The 23319-nt window shown below is 40.6% G+C and overlaps 1 protein-coding gene across 1 annotated transcript in view; it reads left to right on the plus strand.

The window, feature by feature from the left end:
* Positions 1-12686: 12686 nt before the first annotated feature.
* RAB39A (RAB39A, member RAS oncogene family) overlaps positions 12687-23319 on the plus strand; it is a 29452-nt gene continuing 18819 nt past the window's right edge. Inside the window, exon 1 of the mRNA XM_004382473.2 lies at positions 12687-12986. Coding sequence (XP_004382530.1) covers positions 12760-12986 — 227 coding nt within the window. The 5' untranslated portion in view covers positions 12687-12759. The remainder of the gene's footprint in view (positions 12987-23319) is intronic.

The following is a 23319-nucleotide window of genomic DNA, read 5'->3' on the forward strand; positions in this document are numbered from 1 at the left end:
TTTTTTTTTTTATTACCTTTTCAATCTGTACTCTTGTTATGGATCTGTTCAGATTTTTTACATCAATTTGTGATAGTCTGGGTAGGTAGCGTGTTTCTAGAAATCTGTCCTTTTCCTCTAGATTTTGAAATTTATTGGAGTATAGTTTTTCATAATACTCTTTTATGATCCTTTTTATTTCATTTGGGTCTGTTGTAATGTCCTCCATTTCATTTCTTATTTGGATTATTTGCATCCACTCCTGTTTTTCTTTTGTCAGTTTGGCTAGTGGTCTGTTGATTTTGTTGATCCTTTCAAAGAACCAACTTTTGGTTTTGTTGATTTTTTCTATTGTTTTTCTATTCCCTATTTCATTTGTTTCTGCTCTGATCTTTATTATTTACTTTCTTCTGGTGGCTGTAGGCTTCTTTTGCTGTTCTCTTTCTATTTGTTCAAGTAGTGTAGCTAATGTTTTGATTTTGTCCCTTTCTTCTTTTTTGATGTATGCATCTATTGCTATAAATTGACCTCTGATCACTGCCTTTGCTGTATTCCAAAGGTTTTGGTATGATGTGTTTTTTCTCATTTGATTCTAGGAATTTTTTTATTCCATCTTTGATTTCTTCTATTACCCAGTGGTTTTTAAGCAGGGTGTTATGTAGTTTCCATGTAATTGATTTTGTTCCTTGCTCTTCCTGTTGTTAATTTCTACTTTGATGGCATTGTGAACAGAGAAGATACTTTGTATTATCTCAGTGTTTTAGATGTTGTTGAGGGTTGCTTTGTGGCCTAAGATGTGGTCTATTCTGGAGAGCGTTCTATGTGCGTTGGAAAAGAATGTGTACTTTGCAGCTGTTGGGTGAGTGTTCAATATATGTCTGTGGGTTCAAGTTGGCTGACTATAGCCTTTAGGTCTTCTGTATCTTTGCTGAGTTTCTTTCTAGATGTTCTGTCCTTTACTGAGAGTGGTGTGTTGAAGTCTCCTAGTATTGTCGAGGAACTGTCAATTTCTCTTTTCAGTGCTGTTCAGGTTTGTTTATGTATTTCGGGGCCCTGTCATTGGGTGCATAGATATTTATTACGGTTATGTCTTCATGATTGATCATCTGTTTAATCATGATACAGTGCCCTTCTTTGTCTTTTATGGTGGATTTTGTTTTAAAGTCTATTTTATCTGAGATTAGTATTGCCACTCCTGCTCTTTTTTGGTGGCTGTTTTCTTGATATATTATTTCCATCCTTTGATTTTTAATAAATTAATGTATTTTTTTCTAAAGTGTATCTCTTGTAGACAGCATATTGATGGATCCTGTTTTTTTAATCCATTCTGTCACTCTCTGTCTCTTTATGTGTGCATTTAGGCCATTTATGTTCAGTGTAATTATTGATAGGTGTGAGATTATTATTGTCATTTTGTAGTGCTCTTTTTTGTGGTGCTGACCATTCCTGTGTTCCTCTTACTGTCCTGTGCTGAATTCTTTTGTTTTGTGGATTTTTTTTCATTTCTTTTGTTTTTGTAGATTTTGTTTTTACTGAGACTTTTTTTTTTTTCCTTATTTTGATGAGTAGGTTTGTTAAGTTTCTTTGTGGCTACCTTGAAATTTACCCTTATCTTCCTAGCTTTGAGTCAGTCTATTATTACTTGGTATTGCCTTGCCTTCTTCTCCATTAGAAAGTTCTATACCTACACCGTTTATTCTTTCTTTTATTGTTCTGATGTTGTTGTCATTTGCAGATTAACCTCTCTGGTTCCCTGTTGTAAATCTTTGGTTTTGAATAGTCCTTGAGAGTTCATTTCCTAGGTTGGCATCTGGCTGGTGCAATCTTGTGTCCTAGATTCAGGCTGTCATCTGATGATGTTTGTTCTCAAACCAAAGGACTCCCTTTAATAATTCTTGTAAGTTTGGTTTGGTTTTTACATATTCCCTTAATTTCTGTTTGTCTGGAAATGTCTTAATTTCACCCTCATATGTGAACAAGAGTTTTGCAGGATATATCGTTAGTGGTTGACAATTTTTTTCTTTCAAGGTTTTATATATGTCATCCCATTGCCTTCTTGCCTGCACTGTTTCTGCTGAGTAATCAGAGCTTAGTCTTATTGTTTCCCCTCTATATGTGACTTTCTGTTTTTCTTGAGCTTCTCTCAGGATTCTTTGTTTGTCTTTGGTTTTAGCAAGTGTGATTATGATATGCTTTGGTGATTTTCTTTTGGGGTCTATCCTATATGAGATTCGTTGAGCTTCTTGGATGGTCAGCTTTTCATCTTTCATGATATTGGGGCAGTTTTCTGTCAGCAGTTCTTTAATGATCCTCTCTGTGTTTTCTGTTTCTCCCTCTGTTCTGGAACTCCAATCACTTGCAGATTTTTGCTTTTGATTGTATCCCACATAATTCTTGGGGTTTCTTCATTTGTCTTCATTCTTTTCTCTGATTTTTCCTCAAACAGATTTGTATCCAAGTGTTTCTCTTCAATTTCGCTGAACTTTTCTTCCATCATTTCAAACCCGCTCCTCAGCCCTTCTATGACACTGTCCATTTCTGAAATCTTACTGTTTATCTTTTGGATTTCTAATTGTTGTTTTTGTATGAGTTCTAGCTGTGAAACTTATTTTGGCATTTTGTTCCTGTATTATTTTTCTGAATTCTTTCATTATTTTGTCTGTATTTTCCATGAATTTGTCTGCCTTTTCCATGAATTTGTCTATTTTCTCCTCATTTTTGTCTGCTTTTTGCTTCTACTCTTGGATAGTTTTGAATATTAGAGATTTGAATCCCCTTTCAGGTAGTTCTAGTGCCTTTTCTTCTAATGGAAAGTCATCTAGTGTTTTATTTTGGATGCCTACTGGAACTATCTTGACCTTTTTTTTTTTAATATGTTTTGGTATTGTCGGCTGTCTTTGGAACATTCATTATTTTCTTCATTTATTGATTGTAGATTTGTTTGTTTTGTCCTGCTTTTTTGTTTTATTTGGTTATGTCTGAGCAGGCAGGCTGTTCATTCTTTGTTGTTTGCTTGCCCGTTGATGTGATATTTTTCACCTCCTTGTCCAATGGGCAGGGCCAGTCACTCAGCTTTGGGGTAGCAGGGCAAGTCCAGCTGAAGGGGAGGGGCTGGGATGAGTTGTTTGTGGCATGTACTGGGTCAGACAAGGTGAGCCAGACATCAATGCAGGGCAGATTCTGGTAGGCTGTGCCTGTGCTGCTCAGGAGTGCAGTGTTCAGCACACGGTGCCAATAGGCATGGGGGAGGGGGAGGGGGAGGTTGTTATGCGTGGAGCTAAGTTGGGTATGGAAAAGAAGAGAGAGAGGAGAAAGAAACAGGGGCAAACATGCTGAGGGAGGCTGCCATTTGTGTAGAAAGACAAGAAACCAAGAAATGAAGAAAAACAAAAAGGAAAAAAAAATTTTTTAAAAGTAGAATTTTTTTTTTAAAAAAAGCCCTCAGGGGTCTCACCAACTTGGCTGAACAGACCAGGGAAGCGGCTCTGAAGCCATGCAGTACAGCTTGGCTAGAAGAGGTGGAGATGATACACAGTGCCAGGTATTCAGGAGAAAGGAAAAGAAGGTAAGTAGAAAAAGATGAGAAAAAGACAAGAAATGAAAAAAAGAAAGAGAAAATAAACAAACAAAAAGAAAAAAAAAATCCCCCAGGGATCGCACTAGCATGGCAGCTGGGACCGGGAAAGCAGTTCCCCAGCTGAGCGGCACTTCACAGCCTGTCAAAAAGAAGCAAAGATGGCACATGGTGTCAGATGTATGAGAGAATGGAGAAGGAGGAGGTGAGAGGCAGGGAAGAAACTAAAAGAGGCTGAAAAAAAGAAACACCAGCTACAAAGAAATGGCAGTGAGGAAGCTGACTTGTGTGGGCTGGGCAAATCTGCACGACATGGAACCTGTGCCTTCCATGACGCAGTCATAGCTCTGTGTGAAGTGGTGGATTGGCCCAATGGGAAGCAGTGAATTGGCCCACTGGGAAGCAGGAATCAGCTCACTGGGAAGTGGCAGATCAGCCAGCCAGGAAGTTGTGAAGGTGTGAAGGTGTGAAAGCGTGTCTCTCTGGTTACCGGGTGCTCTGTCTGCTGCTGGGAGCTCCATGAATCTGCTTTCCCATCCTCACTGTCTGCTGATCTCCTACAGGAGTCCAAGATGGTGGATCCATGCTGCATTAGCTGACAGGAACCTCCACTCATAACTCTCCTTGCTCTGTTCTCTGTCAGTTTCTTATTCCATTTGGTGCTTGGTTGAGTTCTGTATCTCTTCATTTGACACTTAGGATTCCAGAATTGATATTCATCTCTGTTTTACTTAGTTTTTTAGGTCTGTGCTGTGGAGGGAGAGCATGGTGCTTCTGTCTACAGTGCCATGTTGGATCCGCCTCCCTTTAAACCAAGGTATTTATAATCACATCATAAGCATGTGAAAGCTGGGCAGTGAATAAGGAAGATTGAAGAAGAAACGATGCCTTGATTTATGGTGTTGGCAAAGAATATTGAATATACCTTGGAAGAAGTACACCCAGAATGCTCCTTAGAAGCAAGGATGGCAAGACTACATCTTACATAGTTTGGACGTGTTGTCAGGAGGGATCAGTCCCTGGAGAAGGACATCATGCTTGGTAAAGTACAGGGTCAGCCAAAAAGAGGAAGACCCTCAACAAGATGGATTGACACAGTGGCTGCAACAATGGGCTCAGGTATAACAATGATTGTGAGCATGGCGCAGGACTGGGCAGTGTTTCATTCTGTAGTACATAGGTTCGCTATGAGTAAGAACCAACTCGATGGCACCTAACAACAACAACAACATATAATTAAGAAATGCAAGTATATGTCTTGCCTCATGCATATTTTGATGTAAGGGATCAGCAATGTTCCAAGAACTAGTTTCTCTTTCTCAGTTTAATTAAGAGCTCTGTTTCCTCCAGGTTGGTTCCATTCTTATGTAGTTTCTTTCCTCATGATGGCAACTGAAAATCCAACCAAATCCACTCTCCATACTCAGAATTTTTTTTAAACTTTAATTCCTATCCAAAGTCTACAGTGTTCATATCTGAAATGAAATATCATTATCCTTTTAATTTAATTAAAGATCAGTGACTCTGATTTTGTCTTCTTGAGGGAAACTTATGGAAAACTTAAGTTTATTCAAAAAAAAATAATTGAGTGTCTACTATCTTCCAGGCACCGTGCAAGGTGCTAGGATACAACTGTGACAAAAACAGACCCCCATCTCCCTCCAAAATCCCCGCACTTGTGGAGCTTATTACATTCTCCTGGGGGAGATAGACAAAAAACAAAATAAATGAGTAAAATATATATTATGTAAATGGTAATAAATCCTAGGACAAAGATAAAACAGAGCAGGGGGATGGGGAATGCAATTTTATATGGAGTGGGCATGGAAGGCTTCATGGAGACATTTGAGTAAAGATTGAGTGAATTAAAAGAACAAGCCAGGCAAAGATGAAGGGCAAGAGCTGTTCCAAAGGGAACACAAGTACAAAGGCTCTGAGCTGGGAGCCTGACTGGCATGTTTGAGGAGCATCAAAGAGGCCAGTAGGGTTGGTGTGGAGATATGGAGGGGAATGTTGAAGACAGGGACTGGGAGGTAATAGAAAACCAAGAACTTCGGTTTTTCCTCTGAGTAGGGTAAGAAGCCGTTAGAAATTCTTATGCAAAGAAGTGATGTGATCTGATTTATATTTTTATAGGCTCATTCCAGCTGCTAGGTTGAAAATAGTACTGTCAATAGTAGGGCAAGGCCTGGGTAGAGACTATCACACTACTGCATACTAAAAATGATGGTAGCTTGGATTATAGTGGCAGAGGTTAATGTAGTTAAGGTAATTAAGAAATGGTCAAAATCTAGATATATTTTTAATATACAGCCTACAGAATTTACTGAATGTTGTTGTTAAGTACCATTGAGTAGGTTCCAACTCATAGTGATCCTACGTACAACAGAATGAAACCCTGCCCAGTCCTGCGCCATCCTCACAATTATTGCTATGCTGGAGCCCATCGATGCAGCGACTGTGTCAATTCATCTCCTTGAGGGTCTTCCTCTTTTTCACTGACCCTGTACTTTACCAAGCATGATGTCCTTTTCCAGGGACTGGTCCCTCCTGATAACATACCCAAAGTACATGAGATGAAGTCTCACCATCCTCGCTTCTAAGGAGCATTCTGGCTGTACTTCTTCCAAGACAGACCTGCTTGTTCTTCTGCCAGTCCATTGTGTAGTTAATATTCTCTGCCAGCCCATAATTCAAAGGCATCAATTCTTCCTTGGTCTTTCTTATTCTTTGTCCAGCTTTCGCATGCATATGAGATGAATGAAAACACCATGGCTTAGGTCAGGTGCACCTTGGTCCTCAAAATGACATCTTTGTTTCTTTAAAGGTGTCTTTTGCAGCAGATTTGCCCGATGCACTGTGTTGTTTGATTTCCTGACTGCCGCTTCCATGGGCATTGATTGTGGATTCAAGTAAAATAAAATCCATGACAACTTCAATATTTTCTCTGTTTGTCATGATGTTACTTACTGAAGGAATGTTTATGGAGAATGAGAAAACTGGAGTCAAGTCTGAGATTTTTGGCGTGAGCAACTGGAAGAATGGCATCTGTTTTCTAAAGTGAGGAAAGCTGAGAGAGGAGCAGATAATTTTTTATGTTTTCTCACTTGTAAATGACAGCACCCACATTCAGTGTATAAAGCATTTCTTAGTTTTTAACATAGTAATCACAAAGAGCACATGGAGAATTTCTTAGCATTTTAAAAGAATCTCAGAGCCAGAAAATGCATTAAAGATCATCTAACTCACTGGCTTTTGAAACTTTTTACTGCAATCCGAAAGAAACAAATTCATACATCTTGACCCAGTATACACACACACACATCACAGAAATAAAAGTTTCATGAAACAAACTTATCCTTATTATGTACAAAGTACTCTGCTGTTTTGTTTTTCATTCTGGTAGTTATACAATAAATAGATTTTACAACCTTCAGTTTGCAAAACACTGATTAGCTCGACCCTTTTCCCGTTCAGATGAGGAAACAGATGCCCAGTGAGAGTAAGCGACTTGTGAAAAGTTCCTCAGAGGACTGATTTGCTGGGCGGAGGGCTGTGGGGATCATGGTCTCGGGGAACATCTAGCTCAATTGGCATCACACAGTTTATTAAAAAAATGTTCTACATTCTACCTTGGTGAGTAGTGTCTGGGGTCTTAAAAGCCTGTGAGCTGCCATCTAAGATACTCCACTGGTCTCATCCCTTCGGGAGCAAGGGAGAGTGAAGAGAACAGGATACAAGGGAAAGATTAGTCTGAAGGACTAATGGACCACAGCTACCACGGCCTCCACCAGACTGAGTCCAGTACAGCTAGATGGTGCCCAGCTACCACCACTGACTGCTCTGACCAGGATCACAACAGAGGGTCCTGAACAGAGCTGGAGAAGGATGTAGAACAAAATTCTAACTCACAAAAAAAAAAAAAAGACCAGATTTACTGGCCTCAAGGAGACTGGAGAAACCTCGAGAGTATGGCCCCCAGACACCCTTTTAGCTCAGTGGTGAAGTCACTTCCGAGGTTCACCGTTCAGCCGGGGAGTGGACAGCCCCATAAAACCTAATGGGACTAATGAGGCACAGCAGTCCAGGGACAAGGGCTAGAAGGCAGAAGGGGACAGGAAAGCTGGTGATAGGGAACCCAAGGTTGAGTAAGGATAGTGTTGATGTGTTGTGAGGTTGTTAACCATTGTCATAGGGCAACATGTGTACTGTTTGATGAGAAACTATTTTGTTCTGTAAACCTTCATCTAAAGTGAGAATAGCAGCACAATTGGAAGAGCGTAGTCGATGTCACTGAACTGTGCATGTAGAAATTTTTGAAATGGTGTATCACTGGCTATGTATATTTTCACCAAAAAATAAAGGTTGAGAAGGGAGAGGGTTGACATGTTGTGAGGTTGTTAACCAATGTCATAAAACGATATTTGTACTACTGTTTCATGAGAAACTACTTGTTCTGTAAACCTTCACCTGAAGTACAATAAAGAAAAAAAAAGTTCCTCAGAATTAGTGGCAATGCTAGGACCAGAACATAGGTCTCACTCCTGGTCTAGGGTTTTCATATCACAAAAAGAGGCTAGTTCCCTCTTTCCAGCACTTTCCCTATTTTCACTTTCTTTTAAATATATATATATATATGTATATATATATATATATAAAAACAGATTTTACTGAGTAATAGCTTAAATTACTTTCTAAATCAAGTGTGCCCTACCTGGTACTTGCCTTTTCTAGGCTTAAACTTTTATAAACATATTCAAACACAGCATTTTAAAATAAAATATTAACTTATTAATACCCAGCATGCATAATCCAAACATGCTTGAAATTAAAGTCATTCATGTGTTATTAGAAGGTAAATTAATCAACCTTTAGTTAATCATGAAGCTCATCGGGTTGTGTGCACACTGCACTTATATAGAAGTTCAGGTTAATGGAGAACTATGGTTAACAGTTTCATCTCAATGAGTATTTTATAGCACACCTACCACATGTTAGGTTTGTGTGCTGGAGAAACAACAATTAATTTATAAGTCTCCCTGGCCTTGAGGAACTCACAATCTAGCAGAAGAGATAGTCAAATGAATAGCCATAATTCAATATGGGAGATGTTATAGAAGATACTATACTATAGAGATACTATAGAAGCATAGAATATTCTTTACTAAACTACTATACGAACACAAATAAGAGAGAAATGGATTCTCCCGAGATGTGTAGATGGTCCAGAAAAACTAAAAAGGGGAGGCAATTTTTGTTCTGTGCCTTGAAAGATGAATAGAAATTTGCTGAGCAGATGAGGGATGGAAGGCGTATAAGGCAGGAGAGGGGACAGCATGAAAAAAAAAAAAGTATAGCGTGAATTGCATGTCAGGTAACGGGATCACCTGACTAGATCGTGGATGCCACGTTGTGATTGGTCTTACACAACATGATTAGGTATTTAAACTTTATCCTGGGGCAAATGAGAAGTCATCAAAGGTTTTTAATAAAGTAATTCTGAAAGCAATGTAGAAACTAAATGGGAGGTTATTGAGCAGTGCACACTAAAGTGATAAGAGACTGAACAAATACAATGAAAGTGGGGAGTTTAGAAACAGGCATAAATCTGAAAGACATTCCTGAGGTAAAAGCAACAAGATTTAGTGATTGGCTAAATTTGTCAAAGGAGAGGGAGGCATCCAATATGGATGAAGCTTTTATTCTATCTTAATCAACTGAATGTAGAGTCTAAAACTAGCTAGGGTCCTCATTACATCTCTCCTGGGGTCCAAGGACCTTATAAAAGTCCCCATGCCTTTTTCCCTGACTGATGGAATTTATCCAGGCTGTGCCTTCTGCCTCTCCTTCAAACTTTTCTTTGGAGTAAAATCCCCAGTTTTAATTCAGTTGACTTTTAGCTGTATTCTCCTCATCCTCCATTTAAGAGGCTTCAGTTGACCCACCTAGCTGCCTTTCCATTTTAGTTTTCTCCTGGATACTATTTATTTTATTTTCACATTCTGCAGCTATTAAGCCAATTCCATCCCTCTGCTATATATAGCACAAGCCCCCAGTCTTCATTCAGCTCAGATACAGCACCACAGGCTCTCGTTTGTCTAGGGAATTAGAATAGACGCGGAAGTCATAGATCAATCTGTAGAATATAGAAAAAGAAAACATGGCAAGAAAGCTACTCAGTTTAGTTCACGTTTTGGACACAAAGGAAAACCACTGACCTACTCTTTCTCTAAGACTGCAAATATCCTATCTTCCCCATCCAAAGACATTGTTCTGCTACATGTCCCTGTCCCACTGGCCGTATATTTTTGGTTCAGGGATGAGCACCTTTCCCAAACTGGGCCAACTAGAGTCTCTTTATAAAAAAGTGAAAATTAATCTTTCTGCATGTCTGGATCTCTAACATAGAAACATGGAAACTGCCGCACTCATATTTCCATATGCAATAAGCAGGAGAGAAAGGTGGTCTGCAGAGAGAGAAGAATTAAGCAGATTTTAAGAGGAAGTAGAGATTAGAGAAACAGAGAGGGAGGTTGCCTGGGATCCTGATAGCTTTCTATTTCCTAGTTCCAGTCCCTTTCTAATGCCATCTGCATTCCTGCATGTGAGTTCTCTGTGTATCCTATAATAAGTGGACTCATCTTTTTATATCACCGTGAGTGGAGTTTGTTTCAAAGGTTTCAACTAAAGAATCCTAGCCAACACAGGTATGTTGAGTCTGAAATGCACATCCAATACCTAAGAGAGATGTAGTTGGAAATATCGGTCTGATGACAGCAGAGGTTGGGAGTGGACTTACAGTTTGAGTAAGGGAGTAAATGAAGTCACTGGAGTAGACGAAGTCACCAGAAAGAGCCCAAAGTGAAAAAAGAGAAGAGATGAAGGATGAATCTCTTAGGAACTTTAATATTTAAGGAATGGATCACAGAAAAAGGAGTCAGTGAAGGTTAAAGAACAGGAAACCAGGAGAGAATGCTTTTGTGGAAGCCAAGGAAGAAGATTGTTCATGTCGTACTGACAGAAAACCTGACCACCAGCAGCTTAAACAAGTAATGATTTATTTGTCTCAAATAAGATGTACAGGGCTGGTACAACAGATCAGAAAGACCATCGGGGGGTGGGGGGGCAGGTTCTTCCTTTCTCTTCTGTCACTATGCATCTAGGTCTGCATATTTATGATCATGAGACAGTAGCTGCTCCTCCAGGCCTCATGTCTGAAACCCAGGTAGGAAAGAAAAGGAAGGGAGAAGAGATGAAGGACAGTAGGGTATCAGTCTCTTTTTATCAGGAAAGCAAAAGCTTTACAGGAAGCCCCACTTATTTCGCATTGGTCAGAACTCTGTCACTTGGCCTCCCCTAACTGGAGAGGGACCAGAAGAGAGAGGATTGTGGATGAGGGTTGGGTCAGCAACCCTCAGCACAGAATATAATCAAAAGAGACGATTCAGGGAGTTCAAGGAGAATGATAACGAAAGAAAGAGAGGAGTTTTATAATTAGGAAGTGTCTGGCAAACTTATCAAAAGCAATTTCTTTGTTACATATTAAGAAGGTTGTTAAAAACTAACTGGTAGGTGAGAAATGAGAATAGATCATTCCTGCTTTTGGAAAGAGAAAGATGGAGAAATCAAAACTCTGAAAGGGAGGCATAATGGAGAGACATTTCTGTTTTGTTTTAGGATGGGGAATACTTTTGTATATTTATAGGCTGAGGGGGAGAAACAATTGGAGAGGAGGAGACTTCAGGTATAAGTGGTACGGAATACAGATTAACTGTCCAAAGAAGATAGGTGGCAGGGGATTGAATACAGCCTTGAAAGAGACACCTCTTGCTCCAAAACAAGAAAGGAAGATGAATACTGCTAGCAAAATTTCATATGTGGGCAAGAAAAAAATGGAATTGATGAAAATTATATTTTGGCAAAAATACACTTTTCAACTGTTTTAGTTTACCTTTTTAAAGATAAAATTGAGATAGCTATTACGCAGTTTAGGGAGCTGTGGTCGTGCTGGTTAAGGTTAAGCGCTTGGCTGCTAAGCAAAAGGTCGGCAGTTGAAACCCACTGAACCCACAAGAGACACCACAAGACTGTCACTTACTTGGAGAAAAGAGTTGGTGATCTGCTCCCACAAAGATTACAACTAGGAAACCCTATGGGGTATTTCTACTCTGTCCTATAGGATCACTATGAGTAGGAGGGAACCAACCCTACGGGACACAACAGTTACGCAGTTTGAGGAAAGGCATTTGAAAGTAGTAAGATAGCACCAGAATTCAGGTTTGCTTTGTTTGAGTAGAGACCACTTGCATGTAGGCTTTTCCGGATTTACAGAAAAGAAACCAAGAGGAGTGGGCGCTTTTGTTAGGATCTCAACATTTCACTTTTTTTCTCTCGTTTCCCTTGCTGAAGAGCTTCTGAGAGTCTAGGGACGATAGTCGGCATTTTTCTCACTGTTCTGGGCTACTGAAAGCACTGAAGGAGAAGATGGCTGCAGCAATGGCCAGGGTCCTTGCTGGAAGGATCCCAAATTCGCTCTGCAAATCTAGCTCGATCCTGCTCTCCATTCCTTCACTTAGAACGCCTTGGGAGGTGGCGCTCAGCAAGGCTAGAGAGCAGAAAGCCGTCATTGGCATCTCCAGAAAACCGGGAAGTGGCTATGTTCACAGAGCTGGTCATATCGATTAAACAGAAAGCAAAGTAACCACCCAGGTGATAGCCTCCCGCGGCCAAACTTGGCGCCCAACCTAACCGCTCCGAAACCTGAAGAGAGCGACTCTCACTTTTCATTGGCTGACCTTCCCTAAATTGAGACCCTGCTTCATTTTCATTGGTTGTAGCTGCTGTCACGTCCCTTTGCCACACCCACTTTTCCCAACGGCTCCCAGTGAGCTTTGGAGGCGAGTGATTTACAGCGGTCAAGGGCGGGAGTTCGAGCGCAGAGAGCTGCCCGTCTCTTCGCCGCGGTCTCGCCCCCAGCCCCGCCCCCGGCCCGAGGCCCCGCCCCCGGCCCTGCCGGGCTCCGCCTTTCCCTCCCGAGAGGGCGGGGACCAGGCGGCGGCCGCAGCCGCAGGAATATGCTGGAAGCCGACGGGCGAGCTGGCAGGCGGGCATCCGGGAGGTGCTGAAGGGACAGTTCCCGCCGCCGAACTTGCGCTGCGGCGGGCGGGTGGGGCGGCCCCGGAGTCGGCGGGGCGGGCACGTGAGCGATGGAGACCATCTGGATCTACCAGTTCCGCGTCATCGTGATCGGAGACTCCACCGTGGGCAAGTCGTGCCTCCTGCACCGCTTCACCCAGGGCCGCTTCCCGGGGCTGCGCTCCCCCGCCTGCGACCCCACCGTCGGCGTGGACTTCTTCTCCCGCCTGCTGGAGATCGAGCCGGGCAAGAGGATCAAGCTGCAGCTGTGGGACACGGCGGGGCAGGAGCGGTTCAGGTAGGGCCGCCCTCGCCGGGACCCCGGGCGCCGAGTCCCTGGGGACCGCGGCGCCGCCTCCCGGGCGCTTCCTCCCCACGCGCCCGCCCCACGGACCCCGGTTCGGAGAGGCTCCGGCCCTTCCCTCTCGAAAGTACAAACACTCCATTCTTGCTTCCCCTTTGCCCCTCCTCTTCCAGGGTTGACTTCCTCCTCCGCAATTTCTCACTTCTTTCTTTGGCGCCCATTTCCTGCGCCCCTTTCCGTCTTTAATTTCCCTCCTGAACCAGGGTCACCCTCCCCGCCCCCCCTCTTCACAACTCTTTTTCTTCCCCTGTCAGTATCCTGATCGCCACCTCTTCCATTCCCTTTCTGCCTTCTCCCCGAACTCAGCGTCTTTTGCTGAGGGATATGACCCTGATCTGACCACCCTTCTCCAAACACGCCTTTTCCTCCTCTAACCAAGCGGTTTCCCCTCTGCGGCCCGGGAGAACTGCGAAGTAGGATCCCCAGTTTCGTGATTGATCCTTTAGGTTCACAGCAAGCACTGCTCCAACCTCGGTCACTGCATGAGCTCACTGGGCATCATTCAGTGGGAGAAGGATGCGGTAATGCTATGAACACCTCACAGCACCGAATGTGGGCATCAGAGATACTGGGCCATGACCCGAGGGAATATGTCTCATACTGCAACTAGATGCAACATCAAGGACACTGGCACAGATGAAATTGTTTTTTTATTTTTGTTTTTAAGGGTTGAGTTGTCCTTATAAGTTTTTCACCATTGGTACTTTGGTGGGGAAAAGAGATAATCTATTAAGATTTGTCAGGAACTTTTCCTGTTTTACCTATGATCGGTACTTAACCTTCTGGGGTGGTAACAGGACAGAGAATACGTTTCTCAATAGAGAAGGAGGGATCCAAATGAATAGTCTCATTCTGAATGTTCACTGGGACCGTGGAGGAAGGATTTCACAAAAGCGACTCACATTTTGTAAAGGAAATAAAAAGTAAATGAAATATGCATTTTCTGGATATTTAAAATTGAACTAAATTCAAAGCACATTTTAAACTTCTAGGATTCAAGGACACTTTTGTTTTTAGAGGAAGGGAAGAAATCTAATATATTGTATTTTCTTTTTTAATTGCATTATCAATTGGAACTCATTTAAGCAAGTATTTTGCAGTCCTCAGCAAGTACTTTGCTTGTGAAATACAGTACTCTATAAGGGGACTTTCCAAACATGGCTTACCTTCATTCCCAGCCAGCATCCATTCCAAATGAGATCAGCCTACATTTGTGAGAATGATCCAACATTAAGTTTTGGCTTCCATTCCCAGCTATGACACTGATTCATAGAGATAATAAGTGAACTACTTAGCTTGCTTATACCTTAGTTCCTCTATGTATAAAAATGGTAAGATGGTAAGGCTAGAACTTCAGAGAGGTGTTAAAGGTTGAAGATCTCCAGAGAGGTGTTAAAGGTTGAAGATCTCCAGTTTTGCCATTCTAAAGTTGATTACAAATTCCTTCACTTGTGATCTCAATCAGAGATGAACTTTGAGATATTTTAGGATCAGAAAAGATCATATACAAATAGCTCTTGCTCTACCCTCCTAAGTGAATACAAGACAACATGTTCTTTATCTCTTAAACTCTAGCAATTTATAAATCGCAACTACAATTGTAAAATCTTATTTTGTCTAATTCTTTCCTTAAAAGTAACTCCTCAACTTTTTGATGAGAAAATAAAAAGGTAGTTAATTTGTTAGACTTCAGAGATGTTTCTGTTAAATAGATAATTGTTTTTTAATGCCTTTAAGAAGAATGTAAACAGTAATTTGCATTATATACATTATTAATACCAAAGAGTAACTCTCCCATAATGATGCAAGGACGTTTAGGGAATGTTTATTGACAGTGACTCACACTTTATTTTATTTGGCTCTTTACCAAAGATATATTCATAAATACATACATATTTTAGAAGCTATCTCTAAATACTTGCTTTTCTTTCATTTAACAGAGTATTGCACCATAAAATTATATTTAAAACACTGTTAAATCATTTAGTATCTTTCCCTAAGAAAATACAGATACTTATTTTGAATAATAGATATCCTTGCACATTTTATTTCACATGAAGTTTTTAAAGTTCATGAAAATATATTCTTGCCATTGGTCATAATCATACCATTACGAATTTGTGGAAAATGTCATATTTGGAGGTTTATTGGTGATTATATATAAACTGCAGCCCTGGTGGTGCAGTGGTAAGAGCTCAGCTGCTAACCAAAAGGTCAGCAGTTCAAATTCACCAGGCGCTCCTTGGAAACCCTATGGGGCAGTTCTGCTCTGTCCTGTAGGGTCGCTATGAGTCGGAGTCAACTAGATTGTGATGGATTTGGGTTTTTTTTTTTTTTTTTTTGGTATATGTAAACTAATAAAAAAGGAACCTACTTTAGACAGTTTATGGTATTGCTTGAAAAGTATAAATAAATGTGTTATAGAATAACAAACTAGTGAGCTGGTAATTATGATCATGATTAGCCTTAGTTTTCAAAGTTCAGATTAACTTATGCTAGTAGACAATGACTACTTGCATAAAATCAAAAAGGAACAGAATCAAAGTGAAAAAAAGTTTAGAAAAATAATGTATACGTGAGCATACTGTAAATGGTAATGTCTTAGTTATCTAGTGCTGCTGTAACAAACAGAAATTTATTCTGTCACAGTTTAGCAAGGTAGAAGTCTGAATTCAGGGTGCCAGCTCCAGCGGAAGGCTCTCTCTCTCTGTTAGCTCTGGAGGAAGGTCCTTGTCATCAGTCTTCCCCTGGGTCAAGGAGGTTCTCAGTGCAGGATCCCTGAGTCCAAAGGACGTGCTCCACTCCCAGTTGTTGTTTCTTGGTGGTAGGCGGTCCCTCTCTGCTCGCTTCTTTCTCCTTTCATCTCTTGTAAGATAAAAAGTGATGCAGACCATACCCCAAGGACCTAGGATCAGAACTGTGATCTGAGTAAGGGTGTTGCATCCCACCCTAATCCTCTTTGCTTGCCTCATTAACCACAGGCAGAGATTTAGGATTTACAACTCATAGGACAATTACATCAGGCCACACAATGGAGGGCAACCACACAATACTGGGAATCAAGGCTTACCCAAGTTGATACATATTTTGGGGGAACACAATAACATAGATTGAATTGACATTCAATATAACACTAAATGCTAGTTTTATTATTATCAATATTATGTTTTTGTAAAGATAAAGGTTAAATTGTTATATTAAGGAGACTCAAATTACAGTGCCTTCATTGGAAATAGAAGTTTATTTCTCTCTTGTGTAACCAGTCCCAAGGTGAGTGGTCCAAGCTGGTGGAGTGTTCTGCTCCAGGACATCACTCAGGTACATTCTCTCTTATTTTTCTGCCATTCCTAGGACATTATTATCATCTGCATGGACAAAGCTTGTTGTAGGCACATCTGTGTGCCAGTTTTGGGAAAGGAAAAAGAAAAGATCTAAATCAAGCAGCTTTCCTATTAAGCATGTGTCTTAGTCATCTAGTGCTGCCATAACAGAAATAGCACAAGTGGATGGCTTTAACAAAGAGAAATTTATTTCTTCACAGTAAAGTAGGCTAAAAGTCCAAATTCAAGGTGTCAGCTCCAGTGGAAGGCTTTCTCTCTCTGTTGGCCTTCTCATCAATCTTCCTCCAGACTAGGAGCTTCTCTGCACAAGGACCCTCAGTCCAAAGGATGCACTCTGCTCCCAGCACTGCTTTCTTGGTGGTATGAGGTCCCCCGTCTCTCTGCTCACTTCTTTCTTTTATCTCAAGAGATTGCCTCAAGACACAGTCCAATCTTGTAGATTGAGTCCTGCCTCACTAACACAACTGCCACCCATCCTCCCTCATTAGCATCATAGAGGCAGGATTTACAACATATAGGAAAATCACACAGTACCAGGAATCATGGCCCAGCCAAATTGATACACACATTTTTGGGGGGATATAATTCAATCCATGACAGCAATTCACTGAGGACCTTAATTACAAGCCCACACTTAGCTAAAATGGAAACTGGGCCACCTGTATCCTAAAAGAAGGAAAGATGGATTTGGGATTGTGGGAGTTGTGGCAACTAGCAGTCGCCACTTTTTATGATTTTTATTCATCATAGTGGAAGAAGTTTAGCAGTAAAGGAAGAACAATATTATTTAGTACAGTGTTAATAAGTATAAAAGTATTGGAAGGTCTGGAAGTATGAGATCATTAAATGTAAGAATATAAGTTTTGAACTTTTCTCATAAAAAGCTTTTAAAGCCAGACTGTATGAACAAGAACGCGGCATCAGGGTTGGAGGAAGACTAACAACCTGCAATATGCAGATGATACAACCTTGCTTGCTGAAAGTGAAAAGGACTTAACCCACTTACTAATGAAGATCAAAGATTACAGCCTGCAGTATGGATTGCACCTCAACATAAAGAAAACAGAAATCCTTACAACTGGACCAAAAAGCAACATCATGATAAATGAAGAAAATATCGAAGTTGTCAAGGGTTTCATTTTACTTGGATCCACAATCAACATCCATGGAAGCAGCAGTCAGGAAATCAAATGATGCATTGCATTGGGCAAATCTGCTGCAAAAGACCGCTTTAAAGTGTTAAAACGCAAAGATGTCACTTTGAGGACTAAGGTGAGCCTGACCCAAGTCATGATATTTTCAGTCACCTCATATGCATGTGAAAGCTGGGCAATGAATAACGAAGACCGAAGAATTTATGCCTTTGAATTATGGTGTTGGCAAAGAATACTGAATATACCATGGACTGCCAGAAGAACGAACAAATCTGTCTTGGAAGATGTACGGCCAAAATGCTCCTTAGACTTCATTTCATGTACTTTGGACATGTTATTAAGAGGGACCAATCCCTGAAGAAGCACATCATACTTGGCAAAGAGGGTCATTGAACAAGAGGAAGACCTTCAATGAGATGGATTGACACAGTGGCTGCAACAGTGGGCTCAAATATAGCAAGGATTGTGAGGATGGTGCAGGACCGGGCAATATTTTGTTCTGTTGTACGTAGGGTCGCTGTGAGTGGGAACTGACTCGATGGCACCTAACAACAACAACAAAACAATATGAAGATGAAGTGAGATAAAGAAATAGCAATATTGGCTGTAGGGTTAGGAAACCTCCAGGCTACAAGCCAGATATGGCCTTTTAGTTCATACTGTCTGCCCTTTGGGGAAGGAGCCCTGGTGGCACAGAGATTAAGAGCTCAACTGCTAACCGAAAGGTCGGCAGTTCAAACCCACCAGCCGCTCCCCAAGAGAAAGATGTAGTAGTCTGTTTCCGTAAACATCACAGCCTTGGAAACCCTATGGGGCAGTTCTGTTCTGTCCTATAGGGTTGCTATGAGTCGGAATCGACTAGACAGCAATGGGTTTGTTTTTTGTTGTTTTTTTTTGTTTTGGCCTTTGGGGTATTAGAGTTACAGCCACTGGTTATAAAGCTCAGAGAATAGTGTCCTCCTAGTGCAGTGCTTTTCAAAGCACGTTCTGTGGAACATTCATCCCTTGAGATTTCTTTTCAAAAGGTGGGTTCTGTGATCAAAGAAGTTCAGAAACCCCTGTATTAATATAATACTCTCTTAGAAATTTGTATCAAACACTAAGAAGTATCACAGCAACGAAAGCTGTCTAACTTTGATAAACCTAACATTTCCCAAATTAACTTGAGGAGTTATTTTTAAAATATGAAAATCTATGAGAACTAGAGGTCTAAGGAGTATAATCTGGGGGAAGTTCCCTTGATGAGTTGCTTTGGTCATACTCTTTTGAGGAGAACGTCTGTCTAAACATTTGAGGTTTGGAGCAGTGGAAAACCTGCAAACATTGGTTAACCAGATAATTAGCTTTTCAAAGGAATGTAGGCAGTAAGTGCTAATATAAGGGACAGCCTTCACCCCACCCTCCAGAAAAAATCTGGTGGCCTTTAACTAATATTACTGAACTCCTAGGCCTCTCTCTGACCCTTTGCCCGCCTCTTTCTCTCTTTCCTGTAGCCCTTCCTCTTCTACTGCGTGTCTTTCTCTTTTCCATGTGTCTTAGCCCTCTTTATAGCTTTTTATTTGTATTCTTCCTTTACCCCTTTCATTTGTCTCTTCTTATTTGACAACATGATGGATGTGTAATTCGTATCAGTAAATTGTACACATGAAAAATGCTGAATTGGCAAATATGTTACATTTTCTTTTACAATAAAAAAAATGCAGGGGAAAAAAACAAAACAAAAAAACAAGTAACCTGAACGTTTTACATCTCTCCTTAAGGGATTAAAACAAATTCTTAAGCTAAATAATTTTTTTTTTTTAAAGCTTTCACTTGGTGTACCCCTCCTCCCACCCACCACCACTGTGGTTCTTGGTCTTCAATGGAAAAAAATTCTCTGTTCCTGGATTAGTGGGCTTATAATTGCATAGCTTTCAGCAGAGATTGTCCCTAATTAGGTGCTGTGATCATTGCAATCCACTGTAGTTTCAAGTTATTAGAATAACAGAAAGCTAGCCTATCCTTGTATTGAGTAATAAGATGATACAATGTCTCAGTTAAAATTTGATACAATGTCTCAGTTAAAACTCTTTATAAGTAACAGATCTAACTGAACTAGTTTAGGTAACAAGGGATAAATTACAGATGATTCAGGTCTCATGAAAGACAAAGCTTACCAGGTCTCTGGAAGTATGGGGACTCCAGCAGTAACAGTTCATGGATTTTCCTCTAGTCTATTTCTGTTCTCCAACTCTGTTGGCTCCCAACTCTGTCTCTGTGCCTCTTACTGAAATTCTTGAAAGAAAAAATCTCATTGGCTATTGACTGGCTAATGAGTCAGCTCCTCCTCACCAGGTTATTGGGATAAATTTAAATATAATACAAATGTATTATAATACAGATATTCTGCATATGTATTAGGGGTCATATAATATAAAGAGTCCACTTTTTGGGATGGAAAAGTTCACAGAAGAAGGAAGTGAGCAGTCACCGCCAAAAGTGTCTATTTTATGGTGCTTCTGAGTAAAATGGTATGTAAGAATGAGCTCACATAATTTCTAGCAAGTGTAGCAGAACGTGAAAAGATGACTCCTGTAGCTAAATGTATTTTTGTTCTCCAGAGATTATTTTCACTGTTTACTCAATGCAACCATACCATTTTGAGTGATTGCATAGTCGGTACAGTCAAGAAACTAGCCAATAATTTGAAAAACCTGTGATTGTTTTTCTTTTCTTCTTAAGTAAATCAACTAATTTAGCATATGTAGCCACAACTTCAGTGTTTCATTGGTATATGAAGATTATTATACATCCTGAAGTAAATATTGTACACCAAATGTTTTAGGGCCCTAGGCCAGGAGTAGGCAAACTTGTGAAGTAGATGAAGCTCATTCTTGGGGTCTTTGGGGCCTCCTCACTCTTTCCTTCCTATTGTTTTGGATTAGTGATACCTTGACCTATCCCTCCTTTCTGTTCTCCGTCACATCAGTCAGAAAGCCATCCTTAATGCTCCATCTGAGCTTCAGAGAGAGAAGCAGCCGGAAGACCAAGGCATGCAAAATTATTAATGTTTGAAAACAACTTAATAAAGGTCCTATACCAAAAAAACAAAAACAAAAAAAACCAAAGCCATTGCCATCGAGTCAATTCAACTCATAGCAACCCTGTGGGACAGAGGAGAACTGCAACGTGGAGTTTCCAAGAAGCGCCTGGTAGATTCTAACTGCTGACCTTTTTGGTTGTCAGCCATGGCACTTACCCACTATGCCACCGGGGTTTCCAAAGTTCCTATAGGAGTATTTATACTCTAAAAGAGGATGATCACCTTGACCTAGCCCTCCCTTCTATTCTTCCTCACATCTCAATCAAAAAGCCATCCCTTAATGCTCCATCTTAGCTTCAGAGAGAGAAGTAGCTGAAAGACCAAGGCATGCAAAATTATTAATGTTTGAAAACAACTTAATAAGCATCCTAGAGGAGTATTTATACTCTAAAAGAGGATGATCACCTAGAGAAGTAACGCCTTATCTTAAAGTAACATTTTTCTGTTTGCAGTTATAGGTTTTCTGACTGATGGGTGTTGGCATTTCTTCTCATCATGCCACAGCGATGACCACCTATTCCAACCCACTCGCTCCACATTTAGTTTTCAAAGAATGGGCAAGAAAAAAGTTAGAGATAATGTTGTGAATAGTAAAGTTTTCACATGAAGAAAAGTGCTTTGCTCAGTCTAAGAGGGAGAGGGAGGAAATTTCCAGCCATTGTTAGTGAATTTGGAATAGCATATAAAGATTTCTTAACTTACCTGCCATAGATATGCTACTTAGAATTTTGAAGATGAGGGACAGTCCAAGAATGTTTATTTTGGTGTATTAAGAGCCAGTTATTCTTATCCTAGCTGAGTATAAGGGAATTTGCTTTCTTTCAGCCTGTTCTATTTGTCAAGCAGTAGAATGGAAAGATGGGCCACTCAAGTGAATATACGTTGTTGTTGTTAGGTGCCGTCAAGTTGGTCCTGACTCATAGCAACCCTACGTACAACAGAACAAAACACTGCCTAGTCTTGCACCATCCTCACAGTCGTCTTTATGCTTGAGCTCATTGTTGCAGCCACTGTGTCAATCCATCTCAGTGACGGTCTTCCTTTTTTTCACTGACCCTGTACCAAGCATGATGTCCTTCTCCAGGGACTGGTCCCTCATGTGAGATGAAGCCTTGCCATCCTTGCTTCTAAGGAGCATTCTGGCTGTACTTCTTCCAAGACAGATTTGTTTGTTCTGGCAGTCCATGGTATATTCAGTATTCTTTGCCAACACCATAATTCAAAGGCATCAATTCTTCTTCAGTCTTCCTTATTCATTGCCCAGCTTTCACGTGCATATGAGGTGACTGAAAAGACCATGACTTGGGTCAGGCTCACCTTAGTCCTTAAAGTGACATCTTTGCTTTTTAACACTTTAAAGAGGTCTTTTGCAACAGATCTGCCCAATGCAGTATGTCATTTGATTTCTTGACTTCATAGGCATTGATTGTGGATCTGAATAAAATGAAATCCTTGACAACTTAAATATTTTCTCCATTTATCATGACACTGCTTATTGGTCCAGTTGTGAGGATTTTATGTTGAGGTGCAATCCATACTGAAGGCTGTATTCTTTGATCTTCATCAGTAAATGCTTTAAGTCCTCTTCACTTTCAGCAAGCAAGGTTGTGTCATCTGCATATCACAGGCTGTTAACAAGTCTTCCTCCAATCCTGATGCCCCAATCTTCTTCATATTGTCCAGCTTCTCGGATTATTTGCTCAGCATACAGACTGAATAAGTATAGTGAAAGAATACAACCCTGATGCACACCTTTCCTGACTTTAATCCATGCAGAATCCCCTTATTCTGTTTGAACGACTGCCTCTTGGTCTAAGTACAGGTTAGTCATGAGCACAAATTAAGTGTTCTGGAATTCCCATTCCTCGCAATGTTATCTATAATTTGTTATGATCCACACAATTGAATGCCTTTGCATAGTCAGTAAAATACAGGCAAACATCTTTCTGGTATTCTCTGCTTTCATGCCAAGATCCATGTGACATCTGCAGTGAGATCCTTCATTCCATGTCCTCTTCTGAATCTGGCTTGAATTTCCGGCAGTTCCCTGTCAGTGTTCTGCTGCAACTGCTTTTGAATGATCTTAAGCAAAATTTTACTTGTGTGTGATAGTAATGATATTGTTCAGTAATTTCCACATTCCGTTGGATCACCTTTCTTTGGAATGGGCACAAATATGGATCTCTTCCAGTGGGTTGGCCAGGCACTATGAGAGAAGTTTCTTTCTTTCAGCCTGTTCTATTTGTCAAGCAGCAGAATGGAAAGATGGGCCACTGAAATGAATATATATACATATAGTTGTTTTTGTTAGTTGCCATTGACTCGATTTTGACTCGTTTGCAGAGTAGAACTGCTCCATAGGGTTTCCAAGGCTGTGACCTTTTAGACACACACACACACACACAGATATTACTATAATAAGATATGTCAGTTCTTTCTGAAGAAAAATATCTACAAAGTTCTGTACTGTATGATTTTAGTAAATCTTCCTCTAAATGTCAGGTAACTTCTAATCAATTTTGATAATGTATGATTCAAGGAAGTTCACTTCAAAAATTGCCACCTCATTACAGCAGTCCAGGGACAAGGGCCAGAAGGCAGATGGGGACAAGGAAGCTGGTGATAGGGAACCCAAGGTTGAGTAAGGATAGTGTTGATGTGTTGTGAGGTTGTTAACCATTGTCATAGGG

The sequence above is a fragment of the Trichechus manatus genome, unplaced genomic scaffold (genome assembly GCF_000243295.1).
Source record: "Trichechus manatus latirostris isolate Lorelei unplaced genomic scaffold, TriManLat1.0 scaffold00094, whole genome shotgun sequence".
NCBI lineage: Eukaryota > Metazoa > Chordata > Mammalia > Sirenia > Trichechidae > Trichechus > Trichechus manatus.